At 40.9% G+C, this 21,335-nt stretch overlaps 1 protein-coding gene across 2 annotated transcripts; it reads right to left on the bottom strand.

Moving 5' to 3' along the window:
• Nucleotides 1-13,154: 13,154 nt before the first annotated feature.
• Nucleotides 13,155-21,329, bottom strand: GAL (galanin and GMAP prepropeptide). Of its 2 annotated transcripts, XM_085298361.1 has the most exons (7): nucleotides 21,237-21,329; nucleotides 21,064-21,157; nucleotides 20,403-20,457; nucleotides 19,304-19,375; nucleotides 18,789-18,875; nucleotides 15,891-15,968; nucleotides 13,155-13,444 (listed from the first exon to the last, which is right to left on the bottom strand). In XM_085298361.1, exons 2-7 carry the CDS (start codon nucleotides 21,142-21,144, stop codon nucleotides 13,392-13,394), a joined length of 426 nt encoding a protein of 141 aa, XP_085154487.1. In that variant the 5' UTR covers nucleotides 21,145-21,157; nucleotides 21,237-21,329; the 3' UTR covers nucleotides 13,155-13,391. The 2 variants fall into 2 exon arrangements, with proteins under 2 accessions (XP_085154487.1, XP_085154488.1); XM_085298362.1 differs by lacking the exon at nucleotides 19,304-19,375.
• Between the last annotated feature and the right edge of the window lie 6 nt (nucleotides 21,330-21,335).

The raw sequence follows: 21,335 nt of genomic DNA on the forward strand, positions 1-21,335 counted from the left end.
TCCCAGTCGCCAGTCACAAAGTTGTTGGACAGTGAATATTTTTGCAGAAGATAAGCCTAAAGAAGCCGAATATTTTACCTGCCTGTCACCCTGACRGTGTTCCCATACACTAGAAAATGGTACAGTTTATTAACACGCATCTGATATTTTGCTGTGTACGAAAAGTCTATACAAACTGATTCCAGCAATAGCGAGGGACAGTGCTTGAATCGTTTGGGAGATTCTTGTTTTATACAATCCCTGAGAGTGAACCCTTTATACTCACTGTGCTACTCTGCATGCTAATTGCTCAGTATTAATGGCTGATTCTGTCTCAGCSCATTCGAAAGCTGTTTATTCCTGCTGTGGGAGCTAGAGGCAGTTGTTTCTTCTGAAAATCATTAACAGAGTTCAAATCCACATTTTGGGCACTCCATATCCAATCTAATTCTTCCCTGTTCAGCTGCTGAAAGGGYGCTGCACCATTACCTCTTTCACAGGAAGAGGTAGGGACTTGCACTAAACTTCAGAGTGATTAAAGCCAAAATCTTTAGATAGGTCAATGAGGTCAGGAGAAGAAAAGCAACAAAGTTACAGGATGATAATTAAATCTCAACAGAGAAAAATATAATTGCAGAAAAATAGGATATGTGAGGTGGTTTTCAGGAGGGAGAAAAAAAAAGCAAGTCTTGTGAGAAAGGAGGCTTGTTGCTCTGCTGTTATATACTTAAGAAAGAATCTCTTTATACCATGACAAAAGCAAAGTGCTATAGGGCAAGGCAGTGTGATATTTTTTTCACTGACCTGCCACCTTTGAAGAGATTACAAGCTATAGCCAAAATGTCATTACATAGTCTTTTTCTTCAGACTGTAGTGAAGTAAGCTCCCACATGAATAGGCAGTGATTTGTGAGCTGAGTCCTTACAGTGAAGATGGTGTGAAGAGCACTCATTAACCTCAAATTAGATAGCTGGAAGATGAACAAACTATTACTCACGTAATTCAATAATCTAATTACCGCAGATAATTGATGCAATCATTCTGCTTCATTTGGTCAARGGAAAAAGGCCTAATTCTGATACTCTTCCTAGCGCAGGTAATCTCTATTTGTACAAACAGTTCCTTGTCTTTAYAGAGGAAGATTTGCAAGACTAGACTCGGAAGCTGAATTCATTATGGTAAAATTCAGATCCATAATTTTTCCTTTTTTTTCCCCCACTTAGAACAGCCTAAGTAGAGCACTGTAGTGAGTCTGACAYAGCTTGCAGTGATCGAGTAGGCTAGGAGGCGAGAGTTACAGACCCAAATTCCCACATAGCTGCACCCATAAATTTGGACTAAGTTTTAAATTGTGAAAATATCGCTTCTCARGTATTAGTTTATAAACAGTAAAACCTAGTATTAGAAGTGTTTGCTCACATGGTACTTGCTGAGCTGCATGATCAAAACYGAAGTTTCACTTTGCATGTGTCATAGCCTCTATTCCACATGAACATAACCCACCTCCCTCTTTCAGAAATCCATTTTTTTTATGCAGCTTTAATACCATCGTGTTCTTGAAATCCACAGAGAGACACAATGTTATAKAAACATGTTTCTGAATGTTTATTATACAGTGCAGAGCTGCCGGTTTGCCTGAATGGTCAGACAATTGACTTAATCCTAGGGCTGATTCACTATCTCCAAACCCAATGTCAAAATTTTTGCTTTGGAGCTCTCAAAGTGAATAAAATCTCCCTAAAATCAAAAATCAGAAAAAAATAGAAAGTTTTCTTGTGCTTTGAGCATGGTGAGTATACTCACAATTTTTTCTACAACCACTAAAATTACACAGGTTTAWCGTGTAATATTATTGAAGAAAGATGAGATTCTCACATAGTTATGTGACTTCAGGACTCGGAGCTTTAAATAGCATTCTAGAGGCAACAAATCTAATAATATCCCRAAGATCTGGCAAAACTAGTGTCCCCTCAAGATATGGCAATACCATTTCTATGAATGACAGGTATTTTTAGAACGAAATGACTGCTCGGGCTTCCTTTGCCCTTTCACTTGGCAGGTGACATAAGTAGCAGCTTTAAATCAAAACTTTCTGGCTAGTATTAGGACAGATGAATGTAGTGGACACATAAAACTGATAGGTTGGTTCTCCCTTGGAAGAGAGTGAGTGATTCTCCATTAACGATCTCACTTAATGACAATCAGTTTTCAGCAATTTAATTCCTTCTTCTTTTGGATGAGATCAGCAACCTGCRTATAATCTGACAGTCAGGAAGAGTTTGCTCCGGACAAGTGAATGTTCTTTTCTTATATGTAAAAATCACAGTAACACATAAGGCTGGCTGTCTCTTTTACCAATAACTCTGGCTGTGATTGCCCTCACTCACTGCTGATGAACGTCTGATTAATGTTCATTCCATCGGTCCACCACAGCTTTAAAGCGTTAGACTGTAATTCTACGAAAGCATAGAAAAATGGCTTTTCAAAAATCCACCTCAGGTGGATTTTTGGTGCCTCAGACACTGGTGACCGGTGTYTGATGCCTGGCATTTCAGGTTTGAGGCCTTCAACGACAGCGTCCTTGTTCCAAGTAAGGTAAGTCAGAGCCACCGGTGTGCGTACGACCTTGGTGAATAAGCAGACAGGATGGTCCTTCCCTCTGCGCTCTGGTTAGCTGTGCTCTGCCTGCACTCTGTATCACATCATGTCTTCTCACTAAATGTCTTCCTATCATATCATGTCTTTTCACTAAAGTAGAGGATTTGGAAGAGGGAACTTACAGGAGTAAGTTCAGAGGAGCTGGCACTAGCAGTTTATAGGCTACTGTTTAGCTCTGAGTAAGACCCGGTTAAATGTAGCTGAGCAAATCAGGAGAAACAGAAGCAGAGAGGAGCTGCAGGTTCTCACTTTGCTTCCCGGGGAGTGCCTGGYGACTGCTTTGGGGTGGCGTAGCGTCGCGACTGCTGTCTGCTATGTGCTAAACCTCTTCTAAATTAAACACAAAATGCTTTTTCAGTGTTGAAATTTTCCTATCGAAATGTTGCTGCAGCACAGTCCTGAGTATTGTATGTACCTGGGCAATGACATCTTCCTTCCTAGCASCCATGGAAGTGAGTGCCAAAGCTCCACATGTAACATTTTACAATGATATCTCAAAGGAACCACGTCTTAATGGGCAAGTGCCTCCAAACTGATACTGGTATTTACAGTTCCAGGCTGTTGGGGCCATCTCAAGATTAGTAACGACCACAGTCTCATTATATATAAAATAAATCATTTTTTATGTCCTCCATCTGAATTCTTTTTCCTTTTTAAACTGATGCTGTTCCTAATAAAGTATTACAACTTCCTTTCAGCTCTCTCAAATAACTAATAAGAAATATTCATGTGCAATCACTTGATGACAGATTAATGATGAAACTTATCTGCAATGAAGGATTTGCAGCAAGAGGAATATATACTTTGGAAGCTGCGACTTTGCTTTTCTGCAAAAATATTTTCCATGCAGTGGACTATGTTGTCTTCTAGACACTGATTGTATTTTCCCCACTCATACTGCAAAACTTGTGAATGATTYTTCCTCTTTATTATTTCTCATTAAAACACGAGGAAAGCATCCAGACAAACACAGCATAAGACTCTTGTGTTGTTTATTACCTGACTTTGTTGCAGCAATGTTCTTCAATTTTGTCATGCTAATGCAAGGACATAATTTTAAATAATATAATTTGCAATAGATGGGTATCGCTTAGCCACTGCRTTTCTCTCCATTGCGTAGTGCACAGTGTTTTACTGATTGTTTTTGCTGGCTGGTTTGTAAAAGCAGAGCACTGCTCTTTGCAATTGCAGCTCTATGTAAATTAGACATTTGTACTGATTTCTATTCTGGGTTAAACAGCCTCGAGACTTTTCCTGCAGAACAATATTACCACCTCGTGGCTGTTTAGGCCATCTACTGCTAGACTCACAGAGGAAAAAGACTTCCAGGTAACTGCCAAGTCTTCTGCTAAACCGGCAGCTTTCTCTGTCTCATAGTTGTCCCTTACTTTCGCTGGAACAGGAAAAAAAAAGGAGAACTAAAACACTAAGAACAACAAAATAGTTCTATGCATTACTTATAAACTAAAACCATTTATTTAAAAGAAAAAAGAAAAGCCATAAGCCTTGATCCTGCAAATACTTGAACATTTTTTCTGCTGGAAACCCTTTCCTGTGTTTCCCTCCAAGTTTCGTGAGCTGTGGTTGCTTAACTTAAAGAAGAGAACACAAAAGGATTACGAGAGAGGGCACAGTAACTGCCTTGAACCACAAAATCAGTAACTACGAAGGGAACGTGCTGTATGCAAGTCCACAGTCAATTAAAAAAAAAAGTACTGGGTGTAAAAGGCAGAAAGGAAATTCTAGTCCTATATCAGGAAACACTTTTGAATAGTAGAGGACAGCGAAGCACTTGACTAGGTACTTGGAGGGATTACAGAGTCTTTAATGCTGCAGGGCTTAAAAACAACCCTCAAGCATGGTTTAGCAGTACTTGATCTTTTTGTGAACTGGAGAATAGTTTAGATGAACTCTAGCATTTCTCTCCTCCCCTCCTTTTTTTTTTTTTTTTTTTTTTTGCCCAAGAATTTTATGAGTTGAAGAATTATTGGATTTAGGAGCGGGAGAAGAATTCCTTCTGTGAGGAATTCCCGGCATTTCCTTGGCAGCTTGGTTGGCTTGTTTTCTTATTTCTTTATGTTAGGAAAGGATATGATGAAAGAATAATTTCTTGTCATGTAAGAACCAGTTTCAGAAAGAAAAATATGTTGTCTAGTATTTCTCCATTGAATTCCTTTTCTATCTCTTCTCTCACATAAATTAGCAGTGATACAGCTAACACAGCAAGGAGAAAGAATTACCAGAGCACATCTTCTTGCTTATGTTAGAGCCATGGAAATCATCTGTTGTCACAAATTTAGTAGAGACACTACAAGTCTCCTCTCTCTGCCACCAGGCCTCTTGCATCAAGATCTCTTCTTCGCTCCCTTAAAATAAAATTGTCAGCCCCAAAATCAAGGCCCTGCTGATCTACTCTTACTTCCAGATACTGAAATGGCTTTGCCATTGAAAGAAATAGCCAGAAACCACTGCCGTGGCTATCTAATACAGCTGAGTCCCCAGATCCTGGCAGCCCGGTGTGACTTTCATCTCCAGCTGCAGTGACTTGCTTCCACCCAGAAAAACACCCAAGCAGCAKATAATCCAGGTAGTACCATGAAGTTGTGCTGTTTAACAGCTGTTTGAGCTCCCCCCTGCTGTTATGGTACCTCTTCAGGATGACTCTCCAAAGAGTATAAATCTGTTTTGTTTCCCAGAAATCAACAAACCTTTTGGGTTTATACCAGCCCAGCCTTTGGCCRTTTAGCACAGCTGCACTGAACTATAAAGCTCTCTTACAGATAGTATTTACAAACTAGGAAACCCAGCAAAAAATATTCAGTCATCAAAGCTTTTAAAACCCTACACACAGCAAACGCCATTGGGCTGTGAGAGCAAATCACGGCGCTGGCACGACAGAGCTGCAGGGTTCACGCACACAGAGGCTGTCAGACATCTGGCACACCTACAATGTGTATTTGCTGTTGAGTTTGATAGTTATGTTTTGCTTCATTTAAAGAACAATCTTCCCTGCCTTAAGCCATAGCGGAAGGTTTTTGTTTGCTTTTATCACTGCTGATACTAAACCGAATCAAAGATTCGGCTAAAAATRTGTTTTTCCCAGATGGTGTAGCAGAAGGGTACGGTTTTCCGAAGGAGAAGTGCGATCTGTTTTCTAGAACATCTTTAAACACGAAGGTACCAAAGTTGTCTTCTCTTTCAGGGGAAACTGAGGGGCCGCCGGGGCTTTCGGCAGCTGCCGCCCCGGCGGGCTCACGGCGCGCACTCGACTGTGTGCCAGCGCACGGTGTTCCGATCGCAAGATGCACGAGCGAAAGACCTGGCCCGCGTTACGTGTGCAACGCACGTTGCTACGGGTTGGCCTCGGCATTTTGTCAGCGCTTGGTTGGCCTCGTAATGCTGATGAGGTGGTTCAACACGCGACCTGCTGGCACACGTCCGTAAACCCGGTCGAGTAAGTCTGCATCTCAGCGTATCTTAAGACTTCCAAGYCCCTGGCCTTAAATCACTTCTGACACTAGAGGCTCAGAATCCCACGTTCTCCTGCTTCTTCCAAAAAAGGTACCTCAGGTCTGTCCACTACGGACAGGATTCCACTCTGAATTCACAAAAAAGTAGCAAGGCAAAAAGGTTATTTTTATTTTTGCACAGGGAGAAGCAGCCTTTCTGTCTGACTGAGAAAAGGAATGATATCTGTGCCTAGTGGCTACTGTGGAGTGCAGAAAGCAAAACACGTTAAATTTGCTTCCCTGTACCCAATCAGGAAAACTTGGCTTGTTAACGCTGTCACAAATACGCATCACTGGTAATTACTCGATATTATGCTAATAGGTAGCTAGACTGGGGAAAAGGATACCAAAATAATGATTACCATGACAAAACTATTATGTTTTTATCAAACTGAGTTCTGGAAACAGACTGAGGGCTGCGGTGGGAGATAAAATACTGTTTTTAATATATGGCAAGAAAGGAATTCAAATGAAAATGGAACAAAAGGTGGAGAGAAAATGTAATAATTTTGAAAAAAGTTTTATATAGTTTGAACTACATAAAATTAATTAAGATTTCACAGATTAGGGGACATTTCTAAATAACAAAGAGGAGCAGTATCGCTTCTTTAATGGCCTGCTTGAATCAGTGGAGAATTCTGAAGGCATAAAATGACGGAAGGATTTCACAAATAATGTATTTTGTGGCAGGTGGAAAGGAGGAGAACAGCGTACGGTGTGAGATGACTAAAGCTCATTTTTCTAAATGTACATTCAACGTAAAATCTGCTACTTAGGGAACTGAAATGTTATCACAATATTGCTCTGCTGGATGGGTCAGATCTTAACTGATATAAATAGGCGTAGCTCAAGGTTGTCAGTGCCTCTGTATTGAGTTTGACAGGGTCAGGATTTGGTCCTCATATACTGACTTTGAAGAGCTGTATATTTAAAAATCAGCAGGTACAGATATACGTAAGTAATTAGCATAAAGACAAAGTGATGCCATCTGCAAACCTGTTTTTAAAAGTCATGCTTAAACAAATGTGTAATGCTTAGCTGTAAAAACATGGTTATTTGGCCTCTCTCTTTCCACCGGTTAGCTAAGTCTTAATGCCTGGGTTCACCCTGCTTGGTTTGAAGARGCTAGCCTAAGCAGCCGACGAAGAAGGTTTCTCTGAGTTCAGAGCCAAGGCTTGCTCTCTAGCCAGCAGAGAGCGGAAGCTGGTTCAGATCTTCAGGTAGCAGAAGTGGCCTCTTCAGGCTATCCAGCTCCCTGCAGTGGGTTAAGTGCCCAGAGTTGGTGGGAAGGCTCCTAACTGAAGCTACCCAGCATGAGGTGTCCTCAAATACTGATTTGTGCACACACAGGTTTGTACAGTTCTCGCACAAAGCTTTGGAGGCTGCTTTGAGTTGAGTTTAAATAGCTGCTGAGATCAGTAAGTGTGATATCCGCCAGAACGCCGCTGATTCCCAGATCCACCCTGTCTYAGAACAGGGATTATAGAGGATAGGACATCTGCTGGAAACTGCAGAAGGATCTTCGYGAAGCAGGACACGATTCCTCCACCCTGAAATCTGAATAAATAGCAAGCGACGAATACTAGGTCTACAAATACAAGACAGGAATGTCTGTTGATCAGAGCCTCAGTTTTAAATCTTGTCTGAGAAATGTCACCCTCAGTATTGAGTACCTACAGCTGATCGAGTATTCTCTGGTGGATCAGCTTTCAACTAAAACGAACTGGTCGAAGAGAACCTGTGAGCTCACAAACTTTCTGAAAGGGATGTTATGGGAGCAATCCTTTGCCAATTAATTGCTTCAGTGTTTGTAAGAGATAAATAGTCAATGTTTACATTAGAAATTGTAACATAACGAAGTCAAAAATATTTTAAACAGATCGRATAGTAATGTTTTATCTCAGTCTGAGGTAGAATGTATCTTGGTATCTTAGGATTTCCCCTGAGGCAGGCTCTCTGTACGAGACGCGTGAATGTCCCCTAGCACTCACAAAAGCTGTGCAATTTCTATGTACTTAATCAGTGCAAAATCTATAGAGATCAAGTTGATCAGAAATAACACAGATGATGGAACATGCACGAGCTGAATTCCGAGAAGGAATATCCGGGAGGAGCGAGGTGCTTTGAAAGGAAGGACAGCGAATAAGTCTCACCTGTAGCTCACTCCTACCTTTGCAAAGCTCACTTCTGGGAGGGGCTTAGTGCTGCGCACAAGRTTACAAATGCCTTAAACTCTCCAAGATATTAAACACTGAGCGCTAAGTATCTCGTATTAGCAAYGGACATTCCTATACCCAGCTGCCGAGTCCGAACAGCGGAGCGATCTGTGAGCCGCTGCTTTCTGCCGGTGGCCGAGTTAAGTGTGTCCCCAGTCTGCACTCAGTCCTCACAAAATGAAGCATCAGAATAACTATTTGCTTTARTGTGTAAAGAAATGATTGATCGCAAAACAGACAGAAAAAGCACTGCAGTTTATTGAGGTACTTCATTAATTAGTGCAAATTCGTTTCTATTAATACACTTAGCTCCAATCCTTCTTTTGATCCTTGTACCTGCCTTAGAAATTGCCTGAGGTAATTAATATCCTGTATTAATGGCAAAATATTATTTCCTAGTGTCCATTTCTAATTTTTTTTTTGTACTGCATAGTCTGAAAACGTGTGAAAATTGCCCTGACTTTCGGTGGGGTGGTAAAGCGCTACTCCACGGACCATGTCGTAGCTCCTCGTGTCGCCTGAGAGGCAAACGAGCAGCCCAAGAAGCTGCGGGCGCCTTCTGTGACGCAGCTTACCCCGAGGCGCCCTGTGAGCTTGGGGAGTCACCGCGCTAGTCAGACCCGCAGGCCCGTCAGCGATCGTAACACTAAATCTGAGAGCAGCTGCGYGTTGATCCCCGCCTCGGGCTTTCCTGGTGCTCTGAGTGCCTGTCTGATTTTTGTACGCTGATTTTTGCAGTCTGACCTTTACGGGAGCAGACAGGTGGGAAAACACACGTATCCTGTCAGCTGCCTAATGACTTCCTCATCCCAACAGACTGATTTATGTCAGCTCCTCTCCTGCGTCGAACCAATCTTCATTTAAACAAGCCTCAGTGAGGTTACCTGAGAGGTGGTATTAAAGCCATACATGTTTTGGTTAAATATAGTATATAGTATAGGATAAATATAAATATAGTATATGGTATAGGATAAATATAAAAAATAGTATTAATTTCTGCAGAACCGCTAGCCAAAAATTTGGAATTTTAACGTTGCCTTTGTAAATTGGCACGGGGTGCTGTGCAGATGAGGCATCCTTCTTTAATTAACTTCGAACTGTGGGTCACCTTGTCAGGGTTGGTGTGTAAATCTGTGCATGTGAATRTCCCTAGTGTGCTCTGAGAAATGGTCTGGTACTCCTTGAGCCAAGGGAACCGGTTTGGACCAGCAGCCTTTGGACTTTTCTCCCATGAATGTAGCTGTTTTTTCTCAAAACCTATGAACCCTCCACAACACACCATGCCTATCAGCACCACGATTTCATTACGAAGGGTATGGAAACGGACTTCTTTTTCTGGGCCGTGGTCCCAAACTGTTACTTAATCAGCTAATCCATCAGGTGAATCATTAATTCCTGGGTTACAGGGAGCGAATTCCCCAGGCCCTTTCTCCATGTTGCTGAAGACTTTTCCCTATAGGTTTTTTTTTTTTTTTTTTTTTTTTAATGGGACGACCAGAACTGCGGCAGATGTCGAAGTCAGTCATGGTGGTATAATAAGGTTTTCTGATTTGTTTTCAGCTTTTTTCATTACAATTCCTAACATTCCATTTGCTTTTTTAACTGCCTCTGATGTTTAAACAGAAATTTTTAGAGGACTGTATACAGCGAGTGTAAGCTTTGTTTCCTGAGATAATTTAGACCGCTAGTACAGGCAGGTAATATCAAGGTCGTTTTTCTCCATGCATATTACTTTGCGTGTATCAGCATTTAATATCATCATTTTTCATTGCCATTTTGTGGTTTGCTCGCTCAGAATGAGGCAGACCTCCTGTTCATTGTCGAGTCTGAGCTGGACCGCTGAATAATTTCCTATCATTGGCAAACATTACCACAAAGTTGGACTCATTTTTTAGACTTCAGCTTTTATCTTGAATGCGGATGTATGTTTGAGCTAGTCCTACACAGAAGTGAGATGTGTTTTATGGAAATGGGCAAATTAGTAAAATAAGAGTCTCTTTATTATTATTATTATTATTTTCTGCTGAAACCCTTAGCACTTTTTTGTCTTCTCTTTGCTCTGTTSAAACTCAGGGCTTTCAAATTATGATGTAAAGACCATCTTTTATCTGGCATTTGTTTGAGAGGCTGATTATGGAGATATTTTTCCAAATATTTGCAGAATTTAGATCTGAGACATGGAGATGTAAGAAATTCTTTAAATAAAAAAGAACATTAATAAAATAAGAATGCCACTGAAACTGATATTTTAAAAAAAGTTTTCCTACTTTTCTTTTGATTTTACAAAGTTACTCCTTTACAAGTAGAGGATAAAGAAACTTTAAAAATAGTACCTCTGTGTGTATTTTGGAATATTATTACCATTATGAGTTTCAGTTTGATAGTGCATACCCTTTCACTTAGTAATTATCTTAGGCAATTAAATAAGAATGATCCCTGTGTTTTTAGAATCTATGCATATTACAGACCAGTGTAAAGAGTAAGGAACTTGTGCGACTCCCTGCTTAGATGCTGTTGGAAATCTTCCCAAGAGCTTGATCTCGTGAAATTTTTCATCATAAAGAATTTCACTGAATCAGAGAATGGTTGAGGTTGGAAGGGACCTCCGTAGATCATCTAGTCCAATCCCCCACCTCAAGCAGGGTCTCCTAGAACACATTGCACAGGATCATATCCAGGTGGGCCTTGAAGATCTCTATGGAGGGAGACTCCACAACCTCTCTGGGCAACCTGTTCCAGTGCTCCGTCACTCTCACAGKGAAGAAATTGCCCCTCACGTTCAGGCTGAACTTCCTGTGCTTCAATTTCTGCCCATTGCCTCTTGTCCTGTCACATGGGACAACTGAAAAGAGTTTGTCCCCATCCCCTGGACACCCTCCCTTCAGGTACTTATACACATTGATAAGATCCCCCCTCAGGCTTCTCTTCCCCAGGCTAAACAGGCCCAGCTCTCATAGCTGTTCCTCGTAGGGCAGATGCTCCAGCCCTCTGATCATCCTCCTAGCCCTACGCTGGACTCTCTCCAGTAGCTCCCTGTCTCTCTTGTACTGGGGAGCCCAGAACTGGRCACAGGACTCGAGATGAGGCCTCCCCAGGGCTGAGGAGAGGGGCAGGATCACCTCCCTCGACCTGCTGGCAACACTCTTTCCAATGCACCCCAGGAGACCATTGGCCTTCCTGGCCACAAGGGCACCTTGCTGGCTCATGGTCAACTTGTCATCCACCAGCACTCCCAGGTCCTTCTCTGCGGAGCTGCTCTCCAGCAGGTCAGCCCCCAGCCTGTACTGGTGCCTAGGAGTATTTCTCCCTATTTCAAGCAACCGTTGCACTGAGACTGCATGAAATACATCTACTGCCACATAGGATGCACTTTAACTTTAATAAGGTGGACAGTGTGCTAATTTGATTTAAATAATACTGTTTATTTTAAACTCAGTTTCTTATCTTATGTGAAAACAAATTTAATGCTAAGATTATGTTCTCTTTATTTGATTGTAGATTCAACTGCTTTTCTGTAGAAAGATGACTTGACCGAATGCTGCAAACACTACCTTTCAGCAGTTCAGAACTGAAGTCCATGGAAGTCAGTGGAAAGAAACCTCTTGAGTTTAGCGGGCTGTTGTCAAACCTATAGCTGGAAATCTGACCATTACTAGTGAAACGGAGAGTCTGAAACTACTGAATTATATTAATGTATGCAAATTAAATTTATTCTATTCCTTTTGCAAGTTTTGGAACCCCACAAATTTATCAAACAGAGCAGCACTTTCAGTGTATCCTTTTTCTATTACCGCTTCCAAAAAATATAATAAAAAAAAGCAGTAAAACTCTCACCGAAGCTCTTGCTCAAAAGCCCATTGAATCTGTTGGAAAATGTACTCTGATAACACTGGACATTAGCTCAGAGGCTGAGTGCTTATCAAAGGGACAGCACAAACTGATCGGCAAGGCGAGCCGCGTGGCCTCAAATTAGCCACTAATGGTTTGGCTTCTAGAACATATTCTGCCATGATAAAAGTGAAAAACAGATTATATAACAGTTGTTCTGCAAAATTTCCTGTCGGCCTGCGTGCTCTGGTAAGCAGCGCTTTGAAAGGACAGCATTTCCTCGCGCTACGCTCAGCGTGAAAGTCATCTCGGTGCGAAGACCCTTTATAAAATTTTACGTCTTCTCAAGCGTTTCCTTACTCTTTTGGCGACGTTTATTCCGCACGGGCATGGCCTTCTGCTCCGGGCGCACCGAAGCCCTCAGGCGCTCGCTAAGCGTGTGGGCGAGAGCTCTGCCGGAGCCGGGCTGCCGGACCCTCGTGAAAATCGAGCACGCGCTTAGCGTTGGAGCGGGCAGCAGAGGCTCGCCGGTGCGGAGCACAGCGCCGGCATCGTAGGCAGCGGGGGAAACGCACAGCTCGTGTAGCTAGTCCGCAGCTTAAAGCGATCTGTGCCGCTCTGTGCACAGCAGCTAAATCTGCACGCTCTCGTGTTAAGCTGCAGGCTGTGGGCTGGTTTATTACAGGCGAACGACAGGAAATATAAAATGAACATGAACTTATTTCATGTCAGCGAAAACGTGGGCAGGAAGAAAGATTTCCGGGGAGCGCAGGAGCGCAGACGGATCGTCTCCGGGCCGCCAAAGGCCTGGGTAACGTACCAGTGTGCGGCCGCTTCCCTCGTGCTTCTCCGACCCGCTCGGCCAAAGCAGCCTAAATAACTTAACCTGGGGGCGGTGTACGAGGTATCGAGTGCCGTGCTGTATTTAATTTTAAAATACTGTTTAAAGGGAAATGAATCAAAATATAGTTGCTCCTTGTTTTTATTTTTATCATTTACCTACAGAAAATTTTTACCAAGGCAAAATTTTACATTGCAACATCACAGAAGAAAAAAAGAAAAGAAAAACCAAGAAGGCATAAAGCTGTTTGCTATTTATCAGATTAATGTAACCAATAATTCTCATCTTTTGGTCATTTGGATCTTTCGTCTAGAACTCGGTCTAAATTTACACTACAACAAAATAGAAATGTATTCTTTTTCAAGATTGGTTCGCTTCCTCTGGTGAAGGTAGATTGTCGAATGCTCCTGCCTCTGCAAGAAGGAAAAAAAAAAAGAAAAATCTGAGAATTAACAAATATGTAAGTATGCAYATTAACCTGAGCGATTAAATAAAAATCCCCTTTCAGTAGTGTACATCTTTATGTTCTCTCAACCATAAGAGGCAATCCGTGTACTTCTCATGTTTTAATTTCTAAACGATGGATTTTCCTTTTGAACATTAATGATCTCTTCCTGTTAAAATTTTCACTTTTTTAAAAAAACAGCAGCAGCTTCCCCCATGAATTTTACTAGTTTCGTTAGGTCAGCTGATGCAGCTGAACCGCAGCGTCTCAAAGGCTTCCACGTTACGCAGCTGGGGCCGCCAGCCTGCCTCCAGCTGGAGGTGGGCAAGCTGCTCAGCCTGGAGGGAGTCATTTTCGAAAGAGTGAGCTAAAGGCCGCTCGTAGTGATCTCTAAGATATTTATCGTAACGATAGCAGTTTAAATATTCGCTTCATCTTGCAGATGGYAATTAATGTTTAATTGGCACAACCGTTCTCTGAATCCCACGGTCAGGGTTGCTTTTTCACAGGGGAAAATATCTGAATCAATGCATTTAGTGTAGTAAAGTGAAATTTGAGAAATTTTAAAACATCTCTACTACGTCAACACGAGTATCAAAGTAAAGGRTGCCTTTTCACCACGAAAATGAAAAGCTCTGATTTTGTGTCAGTTTGTAGCAGGTCTTGCCAATGAAGATTGCTAAGGGAGAATGCTATAACACTGTGTCTTCTGTAACCTAGGAGTACAAGCACCATCTCAGGGAAAAGCCATTTTATATAATTCGGAGATTTCCTTTTCATTCATTCTGAAGGTAGCTGGTAACAACACAGTCTATTCTGAATAAAAAAAACCTGTGCATCATCACTGCCGTAGCCAAGGAATTGTCAGTCTGCGGGTGACAGCGCAGCCTTTTTGCCTCGCTTGTCCTAGGGAGGAGGAAGCCTGTATTTCCGTGGGATGTATTTTTTCTTGCCTAACTCAGCAGCTCTTAGATTGCACATCAGCACACGCGTGCTGAAAGCTCGGCGTGTTTCACACCCTTTCTTATTCTGCCCAGGCATTAGCTTTGCTTCCTGAGCTCGCACAGCAGTGTGTTTCTCTACTCTGGATGCTTCTGTAGCCCTAAGTGCTCCTTTTTCCTCGTAGTGGCACAATAACCAAGTTTCTTTTGTCCACGGTGAACATACAGGACCAATCTACTTTAAATATATATTGGAGTTATGTTAGGTTGTTAATACAAGAGTAATAGTCACAAATATTTTGTCTGCACTAATCATAAGGAGTTCCTGTAACATCTGCAAAATTGGTTAAATAAGCACTCTGCTGATGTTTTCTATAGAAAGAATTATTCTTTTTGGGTGGATGCAAATAATTTAGAAAGTGAGGCCAAAGATGGTTAGAATTTCGTGTCCAAGATGTATAGGTTGAAAATGAATAAATCTGTTTTTTTTTTAATAATGAAATTAATAAAATACAAATGTAACAAATAGCCATTTGGTATTATTCCATAGCATACTTCTGCTACAAAATTGCTTACAATTGTATATGAAGGTAAGAGTATAGAAGTTACAGATTTATTGAATTGTCTGCTTTCTGAGCCAGAGAACATCAATCCAATGTTTACAGTGACAGTATCTTTTTCCCATTATTTTATTTGCAAGAATATATCACTTTTTTTGCAGACAAGAGCTTTAAGAGGGCTGGAAAAGGCACAAAATTTACAGTTTGCTTTGGCTGAAACTGAGAACCTTATTCATAAATGTAATTAAAAAAAAACACTCAGAAGTTTCCCCTCACTTGATGTTATAATAAAGTTACAATTCTTACAGAATCAGCTGCAAGCTCAGTTCTACAATTCTTGTCACAGTTCTAGTGACTCCACAGAGAATTTCACTAGCAGCATTTTGAGCTGTTTGTTAATGTGCAGCTGAGTATTGCTACAACGTTATGGTGCAACTTTATTATAGAATACATGTGTAAGGGAGGGATGCATGTCTTTGTCAGGAAAAAAATGTGTCAGAACTTCTACCAGCTGTTTTTGGCAATAAACTAAGGTTTTGCTTAGTATAAAACAATGTGATAATAAGTTATCTCCCATGTGCTCAGACTGTATGTAGTCTATGTTTTCAGCTTTGTTAAAGTTGGGTCCATACAATTTTAGTAGTAGATGTTGTTATTATTACAGTGCCCAGAGGAATCAAATGGTATTAGAAGTCTGCTGTGTTGGAGATTCGTTTGCCTGCGCCTAAAATGGCATTGACAGTCCCTCGCCAGAGATGCTCTTCAAAGCCTTGCACGCACAATTCAGTAGGAAAGACTTGTACGTTCAAGAAAATTCCTATCTTCTCAAGAATTTTTACRTTGCTAAGGTTGAGAGAATCAGATCTTCAGAGTTTCTGCTAAATGTAACCAAAGGAAAAAGGTGTTCACTAACCTTTAAGATGCAAGTAAGTCAGAAATTCGATTACTGTACGCACAATGTTTTCATCAGCCAGTGGTCTTCCAAGATTACCTAGAAAACATGTTGGTTATTATTTAATGTTAACATGATAAAGATTTAATGTAGGTACTATTGTGGCTAAGTTTGTAAGCACTTGAAGAACTGACTTGACTAAATGCTCAGTAACATATGTTTTTGCATGTTCATCTAGTACAATATGTTCCCCTTCAATCTTGTGCAAGAGAGCCTTTCCATGACTCTTAAGTGGCCTAAGTTATGAAGCTCCCTGGAAGCTCATTGYTTCCCCTTGGAAGGCTGAGCAGCACATTTACTGTGCCTATAAAAAYAAATAAATGGAGGCATCATGCTTTTTAAATCAACATTATGGACACTTGTTCTATATTAGAGAAGAAATGATAGGCAACTTCACTGTGGGTTTTAGTCCTCTGCATACAGTCGAAGGAGAGAGCCACCAGGTTCTCTGCCTCGCAGTCCATCATGGAGCATCCTGCCTTGTGACGTGAGGATCACTGTGGACTGCGCTTCATCTCGGGAAATAGTTTGAAAGGTTGGGTCTCTGCAGCAGGTWGATCTTGAGGGAAGCTCTTCCAGGSCAGAACAAGGGAAGATTTAGATCCGTAGTGACATACAGGTCAGGATGCAGACTGAGCTCTGAAGCCCAAATGAAAAATATTGATGGGGAGGTCTGTAAAGGATAGGGATATTTCTGGACTACAGACAGAGAGTCAGAGTCTAAGCAAGTCTATGGGAATTTGCATCTTGATGCCTTGGCTTCAGCTTAGCTAACACAAACATGTTGATATTTCTTACAATCGTTATATTTATATTTTCATTCACATTTTTTCTTAATTTCATTTCTGCTATGATCAAAACTTTTTGTTACAAATTGGTATGATTAAGTGTTAATAAATTTGTGGGTTGATGAACCATGATGTATTATTATGTATTGCGTAAATATTTTTCTTTGCAGACATAAGCATATTATACATCTATTTCTATATACTCTATTGACCTTATTCTATATAACCAGCTATTCACAGACTCTAAATTCGAAGAGTATAAGTTACATCACTAAAGATTTTCCTAATTTTGTATGTAAATCTTTTGACCTAGCGTTATATGACCAATACAGCTTAAATTCTTCTAGGTTGTCTGGAGGGCTTGTAAATTCTGCAATATTCCTTCAAGAAGAGAAGTATAACTCTTTGCATCAATTCTTCTAGAATAATACTGTGTAAGTAGATTGCCATTTTAAGACTTTTTGGAGAATCTGTAGAATTTTCAACTGAAAAAAATCATTTAATTAAAAAAATTCTGAATATCCAATTTTATATTCAAATCTCCTTTTGATAGGAGCTACATAAGGAACTTCAAGTTGAGAGCAAGCTTCTGCTATAGAGCAGTGTCTAGAATGAGGGAGAAGCAGATCTATGATTTTAAGGTTTCATCCAGACAGGTTCAATGGGTTTATTCATAATTGTGGCCAYGCAGCCGTACCTCACAGAAGCAGTAAGGAAGTCCTTCGGTAGTTCCATAGCTCTTAACATAAAGATCATCCTGCCAGCTCCTCCGTAGAAGTTTGCCCACAAATGGCAACATGCTGCATTGGGACTGTACTGCTAGCTAACAAATGCTGTCTTCCTTTCACGTTGTTTCTGACCAGTAAGGTATTATTTTTATACCAATACCTGAGGAAATAGTTWTTTTGTTTTGTTTTGTTTTGTTTTGCTAAATAACTATGTATCAGAAATAAACTGGCTACATCTAAGAAATTTATTAACGTTATTCTTCTAGTTATGGAGTAAGTATGTGCATGGATGAAGTGAAGAACATTTCCTTCATATATGAACTTTTATTTAATATTAGATGTGTCTGCATTGTGCTGGCTGGATTTAAAACAGACTGTAAGATCTGTCGGGCTGAGACTTCACCCTCTGCTGTTAATGGAGGGATGAACATACAATAGTGCTTAAATAACTACTGCTTTTAGAAKATAAGCTTCATTCTGTCTCACTTTAGATGTCTGCAGCAATTTAGTTTATCGAGAAAAAAAAACAGGTGTTTCTAGAGCTTACTACTTTTTGTCCTAAGATGCATGTCTAAAATAGATCCTAAAAGTGCCAGCTTCTCTTCATCGGTCATAAAAAGTGCCTGGAGTTGTATACTGTAGAGCCCCAGCTTTGGRCAGACGAGTCTCTACCAGGTATTTCCAGACAGCCTAGCAGAAAGCTAGGCTGCATTCTTTTAACTGCCTTCCCTCCTGTACATGGAAAAAGGAAACAATACACTTACTTGACTTAGTTTGACTCATTTCCCAGTCTTTTAATGAGAATCTTACTAAAAAAAAAATACAAAAAAAGCCCACAGAAAATATTGTAGGATAACTTGTAATTTTAAGTGTTGAAGAACCGTATCACAAAAATAATGTCATACAATTTTGACGTCAGTCTCCTGGTCTAGAACAGACCAGTTGCCAGTTGCCCATAGCGTCCCTACTGATCGAGTCCTTCACGATCTCCTTTCTTTGCTGAAGAAAAGGAACTCACTCACTTGAGCGTCTAGGATGAAATTCAAAATACTTTTTGAACATATRTAAATAAAAAGAGGAGTTCATTCAAACTCATAGGCTTGTTAAAGTAACGCATAATTACGGTACTTTTCCCTGGCCTTAATGTGTTTTAAATGACAACCATGTACAAAAACCACACTTGTCTGAATGGGCCTAGTTTCATTTTTCTTCCTTACTTATATTTAATAAGATTTTTGTTGCCATGTGCAGGTATAACTTTGTACTGAGGCATGAATAACCTCAAGAACAGTAAATTACTACACATAACAACTTAACTCTACTGGCTTTCAGAATTTCTTTACCTGCTTTTATATCCTCATCAGGCTGTATTTCACGTTTACCAGTGAAACCATGTTTGTCATTAAATGATCTGTGGTTATCTACTGCATCTGGAAAAAAAAAAGAGAGAGAGAGATCAGAGTAGTCAGATGATTTGACAGAGTCCTACCATGTGGCTTGCTTTTCATGGGCTTCAAAGAAAAGAACATGATGAGCACTTTTAATGGAGTGATGCTTATATACAAAATGACAAAGAAGCATTTTCTTTAATGAATGTGTCACTAATCAAAATAACATTTCTTCCAAAATTGTGCTTATGACTTTTTCAGTCATTGACCCAGTCCTGTATTACATTCTCATCAAAGCTTACTGAATGCAATGAGAGTTGTTCAGGAAATATAAGTTTGCACATTCATCCGTAATTTTGGAGGTTGTTTTTGCTACCCCTTCCTCTATTTTTAAGAAAATGTTGCCAATGAGTTGGCTTAAAAGTAAACTGCAGCTAGTTTACATAAATAACCTTCAAAAACTATCTTACATTCCCCTGGCGCCTCTTCTCTCCCCCTTGCCATGGGCATTTCCTTTATCAGTAAAAGCTGATCAATACGACCTGCAACAGAGGATGATGCCTATTACCCAGTCTTAGATAAATGGGACTTGGCAAGCACATTTCCCCATAGCATCTTTGCCAATTCAGTCAGTTCTGCTTTGGGGCAAATATACTTACAGACATTTACAGAACTAGTGAACACATTTAAGATGCATTAATTTGTTTTCAAATATCCTTAAGGGTAGTTAAAAAGAATGAAAACAGGCATATTAATGRTTTTATACAGAAAGTCACAGCAAGTATCTGTAAGAGTTGTCACATATCATTGAGACTGAAAATATGCAAATACTGGTAATGAGTATTATTAAATTAGCAAGAAATAATGATAAAGGAGAGATTTGAGACAGCTAAGGGCTGTGTTTCCGACGTTCTTTTATTATCTRCATTTGGGACTCTGTAAACCAATGTTTGTCCTGATATTTTAAACACGGTGTGCGTTTGATACTTTCCTGCAGTGAATTGTTAATGTTTACAATTTTTAATTTTGGATTTTATTGTTTTTTTGTTTCTCTTTTATTAAAAGTATAATAAAGCCAGGTAGGAAGGCATCTTCAAATAGATTTAACATTAAATCTGGAATACTCTCAATAGTGTCAGAATTTCACATTCTGCMATTCTTCCTATCGACATCTAAAAACGCCACATAAATTTGTAGCACTTCCACAGGGAAGATATTCTCATCCAATTCAGAATGAAACAAAAGTATAAATTTGGGATAGTTACACATTCACTATGCAAAAACTACAGTGTAGTAGCACAAAGACTGGCCATRTGCACCTGGCTCACAGCACAGCTCTGCTTTAGGAAAAACAAGTTATTGTCTAAAATGACTTGACCTTATGTAAGACATGTAAGAAATATCTAAACAAATATTCTCTCAAACGAAACTCTTGTGTCTGATGGGTTTAGACAAAAATTACTAGTCTCAAAAAGTGGGTAGCACACTTTAGCAAACAGTGTTTAGCAAGAAAAAAAAAAAAGCTTTTGAGTTTTGAAATAACACAAAAAAATTGAGTGCTTGACTTACGTGGTCCAAGTAGGTAACCAGCACTATTCAAAGTCCAGCCTCTTTTTTCTTTTGCCTTAAAGAAAGAAAGAAAAAAATGCAAGTAAACGAGTGGATGAACTACACACTGCCTTCTGAAGATAAGAAAGCAAGARGCACCCAGATGGAGGTTCTGGGGGCAGAAATTGTCTTTGAAGGCTTAGAGTGAAAGGAATTTTGCRAAAATGAAAGGAAATGCTATTGAAGCAAGTAGTATTGGTAGACTGGTGCCCYCTCCCCAGCTAGCTGGTAGTTTTGCTGTTGACATCCAGGTAGTGGATGTCAATCTATACGAACGAAACTGCAATTTATACTATGGAAGTAGACTTTTCTGAGTCAGATGAGGACATTCACTGAGTTCCACTCTACAGACCAGACCCCCCTCCCCATGGGAAATACTATCTGAAGTCTAATACCATTAATGAATTAATAATATTCTAACATGCCTAATYCAAAGCCTGTTTATTGCCCGGGGGTGCTYTCGAGCAGCGCGCCTTGCTCMTCCCGATGTCCCGCAGCCCGGCGCACCTCGCCGCAGGGCTTTCGGCCGGCTGCCGGCGGAGCCCCGGGTCGCGCCCGCCGCGGAGCCGCCGCGGAGCCGCCGCGGAGCCGCCGCGGAGCCGCCCCCGAAGTTCGTGCTTACCGACAAGACCAGTCCAAGTGTTTCCGACAGGGTGGCGCAAAGGATTAAAGAGAGAAACAGGAAACTAGTGGCCCTCTGCATCTGAAAAGAGACGCTGCGGTAAGGCCGGACCCCGCCGGGGAGGAGCGGCGCGGCACGGCACGGCACGGCGCGGGGCCGAGCCCGGACGGGACGGGACGGGCGGCTCTCGCCGGGCGGCTGCGGGTGCTGGCGGGCGGCGGCGCTGCGGCTGGCTGCTCCCGCGGGCCCTCAGCGCATGGCCGCGGAGCGGG

This window comes from Rhea americana, unplaced genomic scaffold (assembly GCF_003343005.1).
Source record: "Rhea americana isolate MKP2758 unplaced genomic scaffold, rheAme1 scaffold_139, whole genome shotgun sequence".
NCBI classification, from domain to species: Eukaryota; Metazoa; Chordata; class Aves; order Rheiformes; family Rheidae; genus Rhea; species Rhea americana.

Bases quoted from the DNA above. Each gene is read 5' to 3' on its own strand.
- GAL (XM_085298361.1), bottom strand. From the start codon at position 21,144: ATGCAGAGGGCCACTAGTTTCCTGTTTCTCTCTTTAATCCTTTGCGCC. The intron at 15,969-18,788 runs GTAAAGAAATTC...CATGTTTTCTAG, and splicing joins TGATGAGGATATAAAAGCAG to GTAATCTTGGAAGACCACTG. The intron at 13,445-15,890 runs GTTAGTGAACAC...TCCTTCTTGCAG, and splicing joins GACTTACTTGCATCTTAAAG to AGGCAGGAGCATTCGACAAT.